Below are 17,453 nucleotides of genomic sequence, written 5' to 3' on the forward strand. Positions count from 1 at the left end.
TTATCCTTCAGGAACATCATCATTTTCCTGTAATCGATGGCGGAAAATGGGCGAGAACCAGACTGTATCTCCCTGAAGAAGATCAAACTCACAAAAAAATGCCAAAAAAAAAAAATTGGGAAAAACGAAGGAGAGGCAGCACAACAAACGACGGGCGGGCCAAACCACACAATGGACGACCTCGGAATGTGTGTCCTGCGGCCACGTGCAGAGCACACTCCAATCGCAGGCGAGAAAAGGGACACTCACTTTCGCCGCCAGGTGAGAAGGCCAAAATTTCAATCAGCATCCGCGATCCCCTCGTGACGATCCTCCTTTTCGTGTTTCAACCCCAAGGCGATCGCAAATAGCAAATCGCAAATCGCATCTGATTCGCCAGGATCGCAGCCCTCGAAATAACTCTTCTGATCTGTGTTGACATTTCGCCGGAGATCCTGACGATCAAAATCTGTTTACTCACGGCACGGCTCTAATCCCTTCCCTTTTGGGGCGTCACGATCGATTGGCAATCCTTTTCAGCCAGCGCATGATCAGCACGTGGCCGCTTGGATCGTGGGCTCTGACAATTAATATTCAGAAATTATTAGTCGCAGGTTTTCGGCTGAATTTTGGCTGGAAGAAATTGTCCTGCAAATGTTACCTCCTCAAGACCAAAAATCAAGTTAGTTATATATGTATATATTGTAACTCCTCTTTATCGTATTTATTTGGTTTTAGTTAATATGGTTAAAAACGGGTCCAAAATTACCGTGTTTAATTTTGTTGCAGATCGATACAAACTTTTGATTTTGCAATGTATTTTATATTGTATTTTTCATACTTCAAGTTCTGAAAATGTAACTATAGTAAATATTTTTATAGTTTAAAAAAAAGCATCTGCTGAATAGCTAGTTTATTGCTAAGCTATTTTTTATAATCGGTTAATTTAATAGAGTCTTAGAGTAGACTTTAAGGTCGTAATCTAAGGCACAGCTGCGGTCAAAATAATTAAATTTAAGAAAATGACCATGAATCGTACTTCATCTGCACTTTGTATTGAAATAAAACAGTTTTAATACCTAAATTAGGTGTGACTTTTTATATTTGCACCATTATTGTATAGTATTAGCTTGGTGAACAAATTAAAACAATTGTTCTTCCAAACTATTTTTAATTGATATTTCCATAAGCTAAAAAATACTTTAATTTTGTCCGCAGTTGTAATTGTAACATTAATTTAATTTTAACTTTGAAATATCAAAGATGAAAAGAGTATGTGCGTTTATCATAAATATGGCGCATATTTTGGTTTGCTTGCGTTAGTTTAATCAGTGCTTCTGATATGAAATTATTAATTTAATTAAATTTAAAATAGTTTAAAAATATTTAAGTCGATGGCCATAGAAGCTAGTACCCTATATTCTAAATAAATTATTTATAGTATGGTAAAAGCCGTTTAGTAGAAAAAAAAAAACAAATAATTGATGATTTAAATGAAATCAGTTAATTTTCAAACCCATGGACCCATTATATCCATCTTATAATTAAATTTAAAAATATATTGCCCAAGTTATATCAGCGGTTAGGGCTCGCTATAAATCGGTGATGGAGATGCATAAGTCTGAGTGGTTTACTTAGTCTTCGCATGGGTTCGAAAGTCAACGCAGCTAGTCCAGCAGACTACGCTGGGGATCAGGGGAATGGGATCATCGGAGGCACTGCTAGCTTTAGTGGGCATGAACAGTGGCTTTCCGGCTCTACCTAGGCTGCTTTTATCTTAACCTTTTCGGATGGCCCAGTTTTCCATTCGCCGCTCAAGTGATTTGGCAATTGACCTAACAATTGGGCTGAGCGCGGCAGGGAATGTGGAAATCTGGGGATCTAGCCATCTAATCTTACGGATTTACGTGAAACTTTTGCAATCGAACTGGCCCCTTGGGCGAGTTCGAGCACTATTTGGCAATATACGAGCAGGCGAGTGGCCTAATCTGTCGGACTGATCCCGATCCCGATCCGTGATCCGCTATCCGTTATTCGCGATCTCCTGCTTCGCTCGCCGTAATCGGAGATTAAATTAAAATGTCGCAGGAGTGCGGGACGCACCTCTGTTTGCGCTAAATCCCCGAGATCCAGGGCCTAATCCTTTCGCTCGACCCACTCACTGACCGACCTACCGCCTACCTGAACGCCCGTCTGATCCTATGGCCCAGATTCCCGAGCACAGATCACAGATCCCACATCCCGAATCCCAAAACCATGCAACAGTCGCGCTACACACGAATTAACCTGATTAAAATTGTATTTTTCCCAAATTTATGGGATTAAGTTCCGTTCAAGTTCCTTTAACTCGTTTAAGCTACCGGATTTAGTTCAAGTGCTCGCCTGGATCTCCCCAGGAGATTGAGATCTCAGGCCTCCGTGAGCCGATTTTTATTGGGCTGGCTTAATTAGCACAATTGTTTACAAATTTACCTTTCGTCATGCTGCGAACGGATCGTTGCAGGACCGTTCCTCCTGCGATCGGTGTGTGAAATCCATGGTCCGCACACGCCCACAGCTCAGAACTCTCTTACGTCCTGCCATCCGGCCATCCTTCCATCCTGCCATCCTGCGATTCAGAGCAGACCAGCTATGTGTGAACCGAGCGGACTGCAATTCCATTTAAAAATTAGTCTAATCCAGAGCGGAGACGCAGTGCTCGGTGGCTGGGCAACCGATTGCACCTCTTCAGTCCATTTCCCAATCAATAAGCTTATGCAATTCATGAAAGAAAATCTTTTTAAATAACAACTTAAATACACCAAAATGGCAAAATAAATTCAACATATTTTAAACAATGTATTTTTATAAGAACATTTTTTTTAGAACAGAAATAAAATAAATATAAGTTTTTTTAAACATACTATGCAATTTGTACCGACTAAATTTCAAAGCCTACAAAATTACAAAAGATATTTTTATTCAGGTCGGATTTTAAACATATTTTGTGAACAGAATAAAATATATATTGTTTTGGAATTTTGCATTTTACTTCTTGGTAATTAATTAGACAATTTGTTTTGATTAAATTAAAAATTTATGCTGTACCCCTATTCGAAAATGTTTATCCAGTTTTTAAAATTTTATATTCAAATCCGCATGTTCCCTTTATGTCGAAAATAATTTAGTTTCAATGGGAAACCTCCTTTCTTGACGCTTTTAAAATGGACTTAAAAATGTGACTAAGTTTGTCATAAAATATGTTGTACCCTTTTTTCAAACATTTGTATTCAAATTTTCAAATTTTTTAAATGCAGATCATAGAAATATTACGAATTTCAGTTTCTGAAAGTCGTGATATTATTTCCAGTCTTTCTGATTTATGTGCATGTCAGGATAACTCAACAATTTGGACTGCAGCGCTTTGTTTTTTTAACCCGAAACGTTGAATACTGCTTTTGGGAGTGTGGTTTTCGTAAACACAACCGATGACCGCAGCGAATGTGAGGCTATTTTAAGTAACTCCGACTTCACTTCCGCTGGGCAGCTGGAAAGGCTTAAGAGGTTCTCCATTGGCGCCTGGACAGGGATTCGGCTGTGTTCCGTGCTCAGTATTCCCTATAGTGTGTTCCCTAGAAGACGAAACAAATTCTCAGTGCTTAAGCAAATAAAAACAAATATTTATGTGTAAAAACAAACGCCAGACGAGGAACGAAGAACGAAGAAGGCCCAAGGGCCTGTTGGCCGTAGAAAAACAAATCGTTTGTATGCCCTTTGCCCTTTGCCCTTTGCCCGTTGCCCTGTAGAGCGAGCAGAAACACGTGCCCACTTATTATATTTTCGTTGGACTCCCAACTAGCTGGCCATTGATGGTGGAAAAACAAAAACGCAAGTCAAGCCATCGAAATGGATTTCGAATCGCGTTTCCCCGGCATTAAGTTGCAATATGTTGTGCATTAGGGCCAGAGCAATTTCGAACCTTACGATGATCCCGAGTCAGTCAGATCTACGCCCCCTCGAGATTAATGAGGATGTGTGCTTGCTATGCCGCATTCCAAGTCTAGAGTCTGAAATCCAGCATCCAGAATGCAAAGTCGAATCCTTTCACTGGACATGGGCATGAGCCACATGTGTTCGTTTTCCAGCTGCTGACCACACTGGTCATTGAGCATTGAACATTGAACATTGAACGTGGACCCCGAAAAAAGAGCACTGAACACGCTCATTAGGCAGCCTTCCACTTAAGCGTGAGTTGGCTGTTTTCGCATCTTTGATAAACTGGCCAACAATGGGAGGCGATCTGTCGCTTGGCTCGTGTGGCTCTTTAGGCACTCGCTCTCCGTGGCATTTACCAGGATTTCCTTTGGGACATGGTCAGCGGCAAGCTGGATGGATATTATTTGCGAAGTTAAGCCCAGTTCGATTGAATTTACTAACTGAACCTGGTGTACTATACTATAAAATCTTTCAAGATCAATTCTATCACCACAATAGTATTAAAATTGAGTAAATTGAGTCTTACTGCTGTTTTTTTTTAAACCACAACGTATTATTTTCAACTTACTTACATGTCATCACACTAGCAGTACTACCAAAGTCACCTCAAGTAACTCGAGTTGTACTACAGCTTTTTGTTATACCATTTTGTATTATGTTTTTACAATCTTTATTATAAAACATGTTTGAAGATCAATTCTATCATCACACTAGTACCAAAGTTACCTTAAGTAACTTGCTTTTGAACGGCTGTCGCTTAGATTTTCTTTTGATTACGATTAAGGGCAAGAGTTATAATGTTGTATGCGAAGTTCAAATTATCTTAATTACATATCTAGGACTCTGATGCAGCGTTTATATTTTTGAATCAGCATAATACAGTTTTAATCACCACACTAACTAACCTATTTATCTCAAGAAGTGTAGTTTGGAACCAAAAAAGGATACCACATTAGAACAAATAATCTCCCAACAATTGCCTACGATTTTACAGTTTACAAATTCCAACAAATGGGCTCACTTAGGGCATAACCCAAAATCGATTCGTTTGCCACACTCCCAGCGAAAGGATCAAAATTCGGGCTTCGAGGCAGGAGGCTGCCGAGGAACTTTCTTCCAGCAGTTCCTTTGAATTTTTCAGTTCTCGTTCCCGTTCCCGATCCCATCAACAATTAGTGAAGGAAAGTCGTCGTGTGGCTCGTGTGCCGAAACAATTCCTCAGCCAGCGGTCCTCAGTCCGCATTTCTCTTCTAATTATGCGTCGAAAAATTGAGCGCCTCAAATTACGGGCCGAACAAGAACGCAACATGAGCCGTGCTAATGGAAATGCAAATGCCATAGCCATTGCCACTGGCAGTTAATTAATCATGGCAACTTGTGGCAAATTGTTTGCAGGGTATGCCAGGCATTCAGGGCATTCAGAGGTATCCAAAGATGAACCGGAACCGAGGATCATTAGGGGTTTTGTGGGCCTCAACGCTAAGATGGCGTGGCATATGTGAGTGTTTCTCCTTTGTCCAGGCCGGATTTGTTGGGAAAACCCAGGCTAATGGCCTCCGCTGACAGGCGATCCATATATATATATATATGGTGGAGAAAGGGATTCCGTGGGTCAGCCGTTCCCAGGCAGAGAAAGGGGGAACTCTTTTGCTCGCTCCGCTGATTTCTGTTTGGCAAACACTAGGCCCGACCACAATGACAAAAAGATAATCGGCGAAGGGTAAGAGACAGGAAGTGATCTGATCGGATAGGATCTGATCTGCTTTCTTCGCATCGCTTCCACTTGTCTGGCCACAAATTCAAGGATTCGAGGTTGTCCGTTTCAGATAATCTTATAATATTGCTGCGCTCTCGAGTTTCCCCGCTTTTGATGGACCATTAAAACCATTTTTCAATGGCACAAATGGTATCAATGACAAAGGTTTTTGACCATAAGCAGGTGGTTGCCTGGTCACAGCTCACCAAATCGATTTATTTGTGGAGTCGGGGCACCCAATCTAGTTGCGGCCCAGCCACTAATTCCACAGACTCCCCAATAAATGTGTCAACGCGCCAAATTGATGGGTTGGGGGGGTCGCCAAAACTCCAGTTCAGCCACCCTGCTGTGTCCCAGAAAACCAAAGCCAGAAAACCCGAAAACCAAAAAAAAAACAGAAGGGTTGAGACAACTATTGTGGGAAATTGCCAAAAATTGACCAAAGCAGCGGTCATCCCAGAGAGAGCAACCACTTGCAATCAAGCCAACGCCATCCATCCGGTTTTTGTTATCATTAAGCAACCGCCCGGGAAAGCGAGGAAAAGTGGGAAAACTAGGCAATGTCACAGAAGGGCTTTGCCGAACCACAGCCGCTTTGCCGAACCCTTTCATTTGCGATAATGAAAGTGTATGTCTGTCGCCCGCTATTTACTTATTAAATGCAAGAGACTCAGACGCCCTCGCCTCCGGATGGACACAATGGCCTCCAGTGGACAATGGACAATGGACTGTGGCCCATGGACTGGGTCAGCTGGCACAGCTGTCACATTTTCCCTAAGCCCTGGATCTGTGGATCCGTCACCCACTCCGAAATCAAAACCTCCACCTCCTCCTCCACCTCCATCTAATATGTGGTCTCATATCTCCTGGCTGTAATGAAGTTGCCGGGGACTGGGAATCAGATTCATTGCCCGGAGAACCAGTTTGCCATCAAACACAGGCACAAAATGAAGTCGCAGCGGTGGTGGTTTTTCGAAATCCCCTCCAGCTGTGGCTCCTGCCTCTGATTGGTTGTTCTACTTTCTACTTTATTGCCAGTCCCGGAGATTGGAAGAGTCTGCTGTGATATCGTTGTTAGAACCACGACCATCAACGCCAAAATGGCGCAATCTTTGGCAATGGAGGAAGCAACGTAATATGGCGAGTTACTCGAAACTATAGAATTAGCTCGGACTTTAATCTTTGGCAATGGAGTTTTCATTAACTATTTAATAGTTGAGTTACACAAACTTTAGATTAAGTTTAAACTCAAGGAACTTCTATCTTTGGCAATATTATATATTATAGTTGAATATAATCAGTTTCGAACCTTGGAACTTCAATCTATGGCAATGGAGTTTTCACTGACTTATGGTTCTATAACTTGAGGCACTATATATTAGTTGAGTTACACAAACTTTAGAACAATCTTTGGCAATTGAGAAAAAAACCTAACTTGGCAATGCAATTGGAGTTTTCACTGAATTATGGCTTTATGACTTGAGTGACTATATAATAGTTAAGTTACACAAAATTTGGACTCAAGGAACTTCAATCTTTGGCAACGGAGAAAGCAACTTGTTATGGCGATGTTACTAGAGTTTTTATTGTTTCATGGTTCAATAACATGAGCCACTATCTTACAAAATATTATAGTTGAGTTACACTAATTTTTGTTTAAATCTTAAATTATGTTATAAGTTATTCTATGATACATTATTTATAATTTTTGACAATATGAAAACTTGTTGAGGATAAAAGAATAGATATTAAGATATCTATATTAGTTAAGTAGCTTTAAGCGGTCATAGATGAATCAAATAATATGTGGTAACTGAACTAAAAGTTTCAACTTTAGTAGTTCTTAGCAAAGTTGTTTTATCCATTTGATTGTTCCACATTACTTTGCCAGGAACTGCACAGCATCGACCTTGGCTCAGTGAAATCCGTCCTTAGCTTAACCCGGCAGTTAGTCAAGTCATTTGGAATCCATTCCTGGCTTAAAAGTGGAGATCTTCTCGGATCGGGACACTTGTTTGCAGGCGGATTACGCGGTCCGGGACACGCAATATTATGCGAGATTAACTTGAGACAGCCAGACAGTCAGGCTTAGTCTGGCAGATCGGCACAGAGCTGTACCTGGTCACCTAGTCACCCAGTCACCCAATCACCCAGTCACCCAGTCATCCAGCCATCGGTCACCTGTCGGATCGCAATCCTCCTGCCCACTGAGCTTGCAAAAATATTTGCGTTTTCTCCTTCTCGGAAGCCAAGAAAAAAATATGCATATGCAGATATAGAGATAGATATAGATTTAGACATTTTGAAGTTGAAAATGGAAATTATGAAATGATATGCTGGTCCATAATTTTGCCAGAACTCGGGGACAATGGCACATTTTGCCACCTTCGAAACAGCCAGCACAAAGGGCTTAAACCGCTCAAAGACCGTTTAATCTCATGGATTTCAGTCGTTTTTAGTTTCATGTGAAAAAACTCGAGGCAAAAGGCAAAGTATTCAGTATGCAGTATGCTATGTGGCTCTCGAGAAAACGGAACTCGGATACAATGGGCGTGGCCGGGCCAAAGACTTTACAGGGTTAAATGCTCATATTACGAGCTGGCCCGGAGTCACTCCATGAAAGAGTTATGCAGAATGAGGCTTAGGACTGTTCAGTTCAGTTCAGTTCTGTTCAGTTCAGTTCCGATCTTCCTTCCAGGATTTCCCGTTCCTCGTCCGATTTCGATTGTATCTCAGATACGGACGGGGCAGCATCCGTTCCGCACTGAGATCTCATATAGGGAGTTAGGAGTTAAGAGTTAAGAGTGAGAACTGAAAGCCAAGAGATGGTGCGAACTGACAATTGACACAATTACCAGGACGGCTAAATCCGCAAACCGCTGCAATGGCATTTTGACAGCAATTGTTGTGGGCCAACAATATGATCTAGGGATCGGGTTCTGGAGAGGAAGGGGGCTAACAGTAGCCGGTATTCTAACGGGGTTTCGTAGGCGGCTTTGCCCCGACAAACCAGACAATGACAGTGACAAATCAAACAAAAAGGACAATCCCGCAAAAAGGTGTGAACATTTCAAGGGCCGCTTGAAAGATTGAGTGGGATCGGCTGGATCGTAACTCTTTTTATGAGGGCCCTACGCCCCCGGCACTTTGATTAACTCCAGCACGAACCCCCAACCAAAACTCTAACCCAAACCATAACGGTCCACGTCCGCCAACAATGGACAATGGAAGATGTGGCAGCTAATCAACAGTAAAACGCATAAAATTAAGTGAGCAATGAAGGGGGATTATTGGGAATAAGGGTCTCTGCGCTGTGAGCTATTATAAATGTTTCACACTCTCCGCACATAACTGTACCGCAAGCGGTTCACACACAAAAATAGATACAGCTACAGATACAGCTACAGTGGATGCGGATCTCAGTTTTGGAACAATGGCCTAAACGTTGACAGTTCATCAAAACGAATGATGCATGCAAAATGAATATTCCATCAGTGGCGAATACCCTGCAATCGAGGCTCACAGCAGCATAGTTTTGCACTGAGCGAAATTGTTTTGGTGTATTTAGTTTAGATAAGAGAAATATTTCCAACAAAAAATATATCTTGTTTTCAAATTTATTAACTATTTCAGATAGATTTTTCAAATTTTTTTTTTGTATATTCAGTTTAGATAAGAAAAATACTAAAGCAATAAAGCAATGACACTGTTTACTTCTGTATCTCATAACACAAAGCTATTGAAGTGTCAATTTTTATCCTTTGTTGAACATTATTTATTTACAAATTAAAAAATTTTATAAATTGTTAGATCACAGTTAGATCAAATTTATATTATTCAGTTTTAAAAAAATAAATGGTTTTACTATTTACAAACTAAAATTTTCCAGAAATTGTTACACCACTGAACTTAAGAAAAATAAAAGCAAATATTTTTTGTGTATCTTATTACTCATTATGTTAGGTAGAATTAACCGATTTTAATTGAAGTATATTTTTCTGACAGTGTAGCTAGTGATCTCCCACACTGAAATCAGCCGTGAAATGTTGCTTTCTTTGGATTGCTTTCTTTGGTCCGTCTTGTGTGTTTGCGAGTGATTTCCCAACCCGACAGTTTTCACATTTTCCGATGGCGATGCGATGCGATGCGATGGGCGTTGACACGGACACACCCCTCCTCGATCCCCTGTATCCTGGCCATCTTCCTGGGGTCCTGACACCAGGACATCAGGACACCAATACAACGGGACAAGAGGACATCAAGACAAGAGCCACAATGATGGCGTAAGGAAGTAGCAAGTTAGTTTTGCCCATTTAAATAGCACTCGGCCTATTGAACTCTTTGTGCGGCGATTTGACGAGCATTATACGATTGTTGTAAGGGGTGATCGGTGGTCGATGGTCGGTGGTCGGTGGTCTCCCCATCGATCAATCGATCAGCCTAATCTTGGGTCAGCGCCTTGAACCCAACACGCCCCCGCAAACAGTGTTCAATATTTATATAGCCCTCTATCAACCTTTAAAGTTCTCTGAGCTGAGATGTTTGGCCTGTGCAAACTTTAGATAGTATAGTAATACGATAGACTTGCTGTCGCCCCATTTGAAAACAAAAGATGAGTTACGCCAGATAAGGGGACTTGGAACCTTTGCCAGTCTCTGTGGGCAAATGTCATTTGGGTAATCAAAACCGCACTAATTGGCATAGTAATGCAATACTGGTCTGCATTTTGGACGCCGGGTTCCGGTTTTCGGTTTTTGGTTTTCAGTTTTCAGTTTTCGGCTTTAAGATTTGCCCAAGATCTTTACGCCTTGATGGTCAGCCATGAATGAAGATGGACTCTATTTGGAGCGGCTCGACGTCTCTCAATTAAAGGGATGCCATAATTGAGCAGCCTCGAGGATTAGGGGCCATAGGATAACAATTAGCCAAAGGATTTGACGACGGAAGCTACGTCCATTGTGGTGGCTTCCCTTCGTCGAGTACTTAACTTGTGTCTTTTTTTTAGTCGGCAGTCGGTGGACTGTGCACTTCCGTTTGCGGAAGTGGCCCAAGTAAATCCTTCGGGCAATACCTGTTCCCATTATCCCCTGCAAGTGTGCACTTTGCATATGCCAGGGAAAACAAACAAGTGATCCTTGGTCCTCTGTTCTCGATCCTCTATCCTCGATCCTCGATCCTCGATCCTGGTTAGTCTTTTTCGCTAGCCAGCCCAAAACACTCTCCAGCGGACAGAGAAGCGAAGAGAAGAGGGTCCTTTGTCCTTTGGCCGAGGAGCACGTGTAATCCCCGTTCACTTCCTCGCCGACTACTTCCTCATTAGCATCGCAGGATATAGGGATATATAGGGATATAGCCGGCCCAAGTGCCTTTCCTGATGGGCTTAGGCGGCCATCGTAGTTGAAAATCAATTGAATGACGGCCAAACAACTAATCATACATTTAAAAGTAATCTTATTTCGAAAATTGCGACGAAAGAGAGTGGCGAAAGAAAGAAAACTAAAAAACAAAGCAGCATTGCAATATAACTATTAATGATGTCAAAACATTTTATTGGAAAGAGAATTTAATAAATCCTTTGGTAAACTTGTATATTAAAGATAACATTTTTTTAGTAGCGAAATAAAGAAACCATTGCAAAATAACAATTGCTGATATCAAATGAGTATGTTATCGGAAAAATTATATATTTTATTATTAATACAAGTGATATATAAGATCTGTTTTTTTTCGGTGAATCTCTAAGACAGCATGTTAGCTAATTGCTATATAAAATATACAATTTATTTTTGTGTTATTTAATTATTTGATAGAGAAGATATGTCATTTGGTAAATACTTTATGAGATTTGAGCTGCATACTGTAGTAAAGTCATCTGCGAAATAAGGTTTTCAAAATAAAAAGTTTGCGCCACAAATATTACCTTGTCCATGTAAAATAGGGTATTTAGAAAAAAATTACATAAAATAAAAAGGTAGCATTTTAATATAACAATTGATGATAATTAAATTCTATATAATCGCAGAGTGTCAGTATTTCATACTTTAATTATAGAATAAATAAGATATTTTATATTCTTAATTTAAAAACTTCTTTACAAACTATTTATAAATTGTGTGGTATTATCATCATCCGAGAAGTAATGTTTTTTAATGTTGAAAAAGAGGACACTTTTTCGGAGAAACAAAATGGCACTGCTAATATTCGATAATTTGTCTTCAACTTTGGTTTACGACATAGGACCGTCCGAAAGTGTGGATTCCAGTGTGCGACTCTTAACCCATTAAGACAATGGGCTGCGAAAGGAGTTGACGGCGGTTCCTCGAATTCAAAACCGAATCCAAATCCAAATCCGAGTCCAAGTCCAAGCCACTCCTCTCACCCTTTTATTTTTTGGGCGGGCCATATAAGGCGAAACCCTTTTAGTCAATTAGTCGCTGATTTTCTTTGTGTCACCTAGCAGCGAATGGCCATATAAAAATCGCAGTCACAATGGACGGCGGAGAGAACCCTTTTTTTTAGGGATAGCCGAAACTTCGATTTATGGCCCCTTAAAAAACAGCAGCTACATATTCCGGACTCGAAAACGGACTCGGGTTCGGAATGAGACCCTTTCGCACGAACCATCGTCCATTATGCAATAAAACCCTGGATGTTTTTTAGGCAATAGCCCAGTACTCCTTACAGTGGGTGGTGGGCAGTCCAACCCGTTCGGGAATCAGGTAGCAGAGTGCGTCCGTAAAAAACGCGCTCAAGGTCGCCAGTCCAACACTCAAAGGATTGCACAAATATTGCATCTTTGGTTCGGGGCTCATTATAACGAAGGAACAGCAGTCGGAGTATATGGCTTTATGGTCCCCCGTTTTTTACGCCGTTTTTTTTTCGCTGAATCTGGTTTTTACAGCGAATTTGGCCAACTCTTTGGCTTCGACTCTGGCCGCGACTTTTTATGGCATCTGTTCAGGATCGTTTCGTTTCGGTTCGGTTCGGTTCGGTTGAGTTGGGTTATATGGCCGGGATCTGTTTTCGAGCAGCGATCCTAGAGGACCTCAGGTAAGCGATCGACTCAATGACGAGGACGAGTTTTAGTTTAATCCACCATTTTTACGGTTGGATTAGCGCACGGATTAGCGGATAAGTTCGCGGTTTTTTACTGATTACTGAATCGATCCCTCTTTTTATTTGCAATCTCCGGCTGAATGGAGAGCTGTAAAAAGTGAATGAATGAAATGTGGTCCAGGTGGAAGTGGGAATCTGATGATTGGCATAATGAATGATAAGGTAGTGGTGATTGATTGATTTCTGATTAACAAGTTTAGTAAACCTTATACCAATAAAAGCACATAACTAATATGAGAATGATGTTTTAATACTTGCTTTATGGTACTCCCAAAACATGAGATTTATTTTAGTTATGAAATATAAAACAGATATATGAAAATAAAATATATAATATATTGTCTCTGTAATGGTTTATATGGTTATATTTTGGTAAGTCTATTTGCTTTAAGCCTTATTCTAGATCTTTTCTATATATGTTTATTTATCTCAAGAACTTTCTTCATTGCCAACAGATTATAACAAAATTTGTTACTTTTTGCCCTGTCTGAACATTCCTTGAACCTTAAATAGTAAGTATCCTGCCCGATTTCTTTCCCATAACTGATAGAGCCAACTCTAAACCACTTCCGTTGACCATCGAGGCGGCGACCGTTAGGACAAACAGTTGAGCAAAGTTAAACAAGACGTTGAGGATCCCACGCCGCAGCGGAAGCCAAAGGGATAAAGGATAATGCATCGAGGATGTTTTAGCAGAAGGACAAACACTAAGCAGTCAACATCACGGACACTTGTCGCAATGATCCTTGATTCTCAATTCTCGACTCTCGACTCTCGACTCTCGGTTCTCAATTCCCGAGCCCCGAGGTGGCGGCGTCATGAATCAAATGGCCAGACTGGCGAGTGTCCTTGCCAGGATTCTGGGAACGCAGTTCTCCATTAGCGAAATGCGGAAAGGATGCGAATTACGCCAGTGGAAAAGGGCTGAGAAAGCCGAAACAGAACTCGGCCTAATTTCCATAATTTGTCACGCACAATCCAGCGAATTTGCCATCGCCATCGTCATCGCCATATACAAAGCCAGATACACAGATCCTGGATGGGCTGGTCAGCAAAAGGATTTCGGGACAAAGGCGCAAAACAAACGGATTTAGCATTCGCAACCCTTGAACATTGTGCATCCATCATCAACAAACCGAGTGCTGTCCCTTTCACTTCAGCCAGATGCCTCTCTTTCTGGTCCGAAAACTATGATTTGGCGCTAATTAATACAGACTAAGTCGGAAATATTAAGAAATTTTGGATGTATCCACGAGACAGGGTGAGCTATAATTCATTTACATGCTGAAATAGTATAGACATTGTCTCTCCAACATACTTTGCTTTAAGGATACTTTAAAAACATTGAATAAAACACTTTTTATTCATTTTCAGCTGCTCATTCTTTTCAAAATTCTTATAAGTTTTAAATTTATTTTATTTATTTCATATACATCTGCTAGAAGTTAAAACTAGTTTAATATTTGTTTCTTTACCTTAAAGTAAAAACCATAAGCGTTTTATTTTAGTTCTGATTTAAATCATTTGAATAATTTAAAATTATGTTGGGAGTTCTTGACTCCTTAAATTTGAATTGTTTTAAATTATGTTAGGAATTTTCAAATAAATTTCCAATGTTTTTAACAACTTTAAAAATACAATAGAATTATCTTATAACTACAGTTAAAAAGTCTAGATCGATCCAAAAAATGGTTGCTCATTACAGTATAAAAATATTTAGAAACAGATTCTTTGGAAAACGAAATGTAAATCACTTAAGTGGTCGTACGAATTTTCCTGTTTTTTCCCAATGAGCATCATAATAACCTCCGATAAAAACCATATCCTTTCGCGAGAACTGTTAAAATAAAAAAACGTTCGAAAACTCTTTTTATTTTTTGTTAAATTACGCTAAATGGCGAAGTAACAATGACACAAAGAGCTAAGGTTTTGGCGAAAAATGCGAAAACCAAAGGCGGAATGGAAAGGGCCAGCCGCCGCACCCTTGTAAAACCCTTTCGAAGGCGGCGAGACAGAGAGGCTAGATGGGTGCGAGTGGGAGTGCGACAGCGATAGAGTCACATCACCCCTTTGCCCTTTGCACCGCCTACCTGCTTCGTACCGCTTCGGCCGTCCGCTCGTGTCCGCCATTTGTGTGGTGAATGGAGCGTCGGCGCAGCCTCCGGACTTCGGCTATAAATGCCGAGGCTTCCGACGAGAGGAAATCAGTTTGCGTTCGACATCGTCAGCGTGAAGATATATATAGCAAATAGCAAATATCAAATAGCAAATATCAAATAGCAAGAGCAGAGCTAGATCATCGGTCTATATAGCCCGCACATCACTCAGTTGGATTACAACCCCCGAGAAACCATACATTAACCTGAAGCAACATGCTAATGCACGAGAAACTCATGGCCGGGCAGTTCTTCGATCTCAAGACTGGTAAGTTGGCCACGCCCCCTGATCCCCCATATATCCGCTTACTAACTGTATCTCTCTCCTTCTCTGTTGATCTCCTCAGATCGCAAGCCCTTGATGCACCACCACCAGTACCAGCACCACCAGACGCACCACCAGCAGCAATCGCTGCACCACTTGCCCCACAGCCAATTGCCGGTTCAGGGCTCACTGGGCTCCCTGCCCAAAATGGATCTGTATGCCGCCTATGCTTACCAGCAGCAGTTACTGGGCGCTGCCCTCAGCCAGCAGCAGCAGCAGCAACATCAGCAGCAGCATCAGCAACATCAGCAGCAGCAGCAGCAACATCAACAGCAGGCTGCCTCTGCGGAGGTCCTGGATCTCTCGCGTCGCTGCGACAGTGTGGAGACACCCAGGAAGACGCCTTCGCCCTACCAGACCAGCTACAGCTATGGCAGTGGTTCCCCCGCAGCCTCGCCCACCAGCAATCTGCTGTATGCCGCCCAGATGCAGCAGCAACATCAGCAGCAGCAGCAACATCAGCAGCAACAGCAGCAGCAGCAGCAACAGTTGGCCTCGCTGTATCCCGCTTTCTACTACAGCAACATCAAGCAGGAGCAGGCCACGCCCACTGCTGCACCGCCCAAGGTCACGCCCACCGCCAGCCTGCTGCAGACCTTTGCCGCCGCCTCTGCTGCAGCCGCTGCCGCAGCTGCTGCTGCATCTGCCTCTGCATCAGCTTCAGCTCCTGCTGCCTCGACGACCAACTCCAACTCACCGAGACCCGCCAGCAATGCCAGCACCATGCAGATCGACGTGCTGGAGAATCCCCAATCGCCGGCTGTTGAGGCCACCACGGCCACCACGCCCACCACCTCCAACGGGGAGGCGGGCAAGAGCACTCGCCCCTTTAAGGCCTTTCCCCGCGATCCCCTGGTGATTGCGGCCAACTTTGCGGCCACCGATGTGCTGCTGGACAATCCGCGGGTGGAGCGCTACACGGAGTACCGCAAGCGGGTGCTCGAGCAGATCCGCAGCTCCAACGGGGGATCACGCACCGTTACCAATCCCAAGATGCGCCGTACCAACTCGCGCAGTGGCTCTGTCAACGAGGGCAGCTCCTCCAACAACAACAGCGAGAGCGAGGACCGGGCTGCGGCCGAGGAGTCCAGCGACTGCGACTCCCAGGCGGGCCACTTCGAGGGCAAGTCCAACTCCAGCTCCATCGGCTCTGCGGCCAGTGCCAGCGGCGTTGGCAATGCGGCGGCCAACGCGGGCAGCCAGGTGAAGGATGCCGCCTACTATGAGCGGCGCCGGAAGAACAATGCCGCCGCCAAGAAGTCCCGCGACCGTCGCCGCATCAAGGAGGACGAGATCGCCATCAGGGCCGCCTATCTGGAGCGCCAGAACATCGAACTGTTGTGCCAAATCGATGCTCTGAAGGCCCAGCTGGCCGCCTTCACCTCCGCTAAGGCGAGCACCGCCTAAGTGGCCACTCCACTCCTCGATGCGTTGAACGCGAAGATCCGACTCCGACTGCGGGTCGGAACACCACGTCCTGCTTTTTGGGCCAGCTTATCTGTGAATAGTTTAGGGGGCTCAACTTTCCAATCATTTTTTTTTTGCCGACACACACTCGCATTTAAGTACTTTAAGTCCTTGGAGTATACGTTATATTTGTAAAATGTATTAGCCGTAAGCGCAGCTCGCAATCTCACCAGTTAACTAATCAATCGAATCACCTTTAGATGTACAAGTCCCAGCTAGCCATTAGTATCTTCGTTCTGTAAGTGCATTTTTTTCATAGCCCTAAGAAATACAATTAAAAATAAATTAAATTAAAAAAAAATAATTTATATTCGATTTCTACAATGTATTGCACAAATACGTGTACAGAACCAATGCTTGTAGAACTGTAATTGCAGTTTAAGCAACAATTTTAAAATAAAAATAGCCAAAATAATGTATTGTATTTATTTAAAATTATGTCTTTGAAGAAGCGTCTGACAAAAGAAGATTGCTCACTTTCAGGCATTTTTGCTTACGTAGATCGGCAGAATTGCGGAAAATGAATTGCCTACTTTTGGGCGAAAGCGTGCCATTTCGCGCATCTTATATCCAAATTGCGTAGCAGCCTTCGATGGCCAAACATTCACATTCGCAAACACAACGCTCTCAGCGTTACTTCTCGAAGGATGGAATGTCATACCTCGGTGGATTTGTCATT

The 17,453-nt window shown here is 42.5% G+C and overlaps 1 protein-coding gene across 1 annotated transcript; it reads left to right on the forward strand.

Moving 5' to 3' along the window:
- Positions 1 to 14,497: 14,497 nt before the first annotated feature.
- Positions 14,498 to 17,023, forward strand: LOC108137076 (protein giant). Its single transcript, XM_017258582.2, has 2 exons — positions 14,498 to 15,250; positions 15,330 to 17,023. The coding sequence occupies exons 1-2, from the start codon at positions 15,199 to 15,201 to the stop codon at positions 16,712 to 16,714; spliced, it is 1,437 nt and encodes a 478-aa protein (XP_017114071.1). The 5' UTR covers positions 14,498 to 15,198; the 3' UTR covers positions 16,715 to 17,023.
- Positions 17,024 to 17,453: the final 430 nt, after the last annotated feature.

This window comes from Drosophila elegans, unplaced genomic scaffold (assembly GCF_018152505.1).
Source record: "Drosophila elegans isolate 14027-0461.03 unplaced genomic scaffold, ASM1815250v1 contig_149, whole genome shotgun sequence".
NCBI classification, from domain to species: Eukaryota; Metazoa; Arthropoda; class Insecta; order Diptera; family Drosophilidae; genus Drosophila; species Drosophila elegans.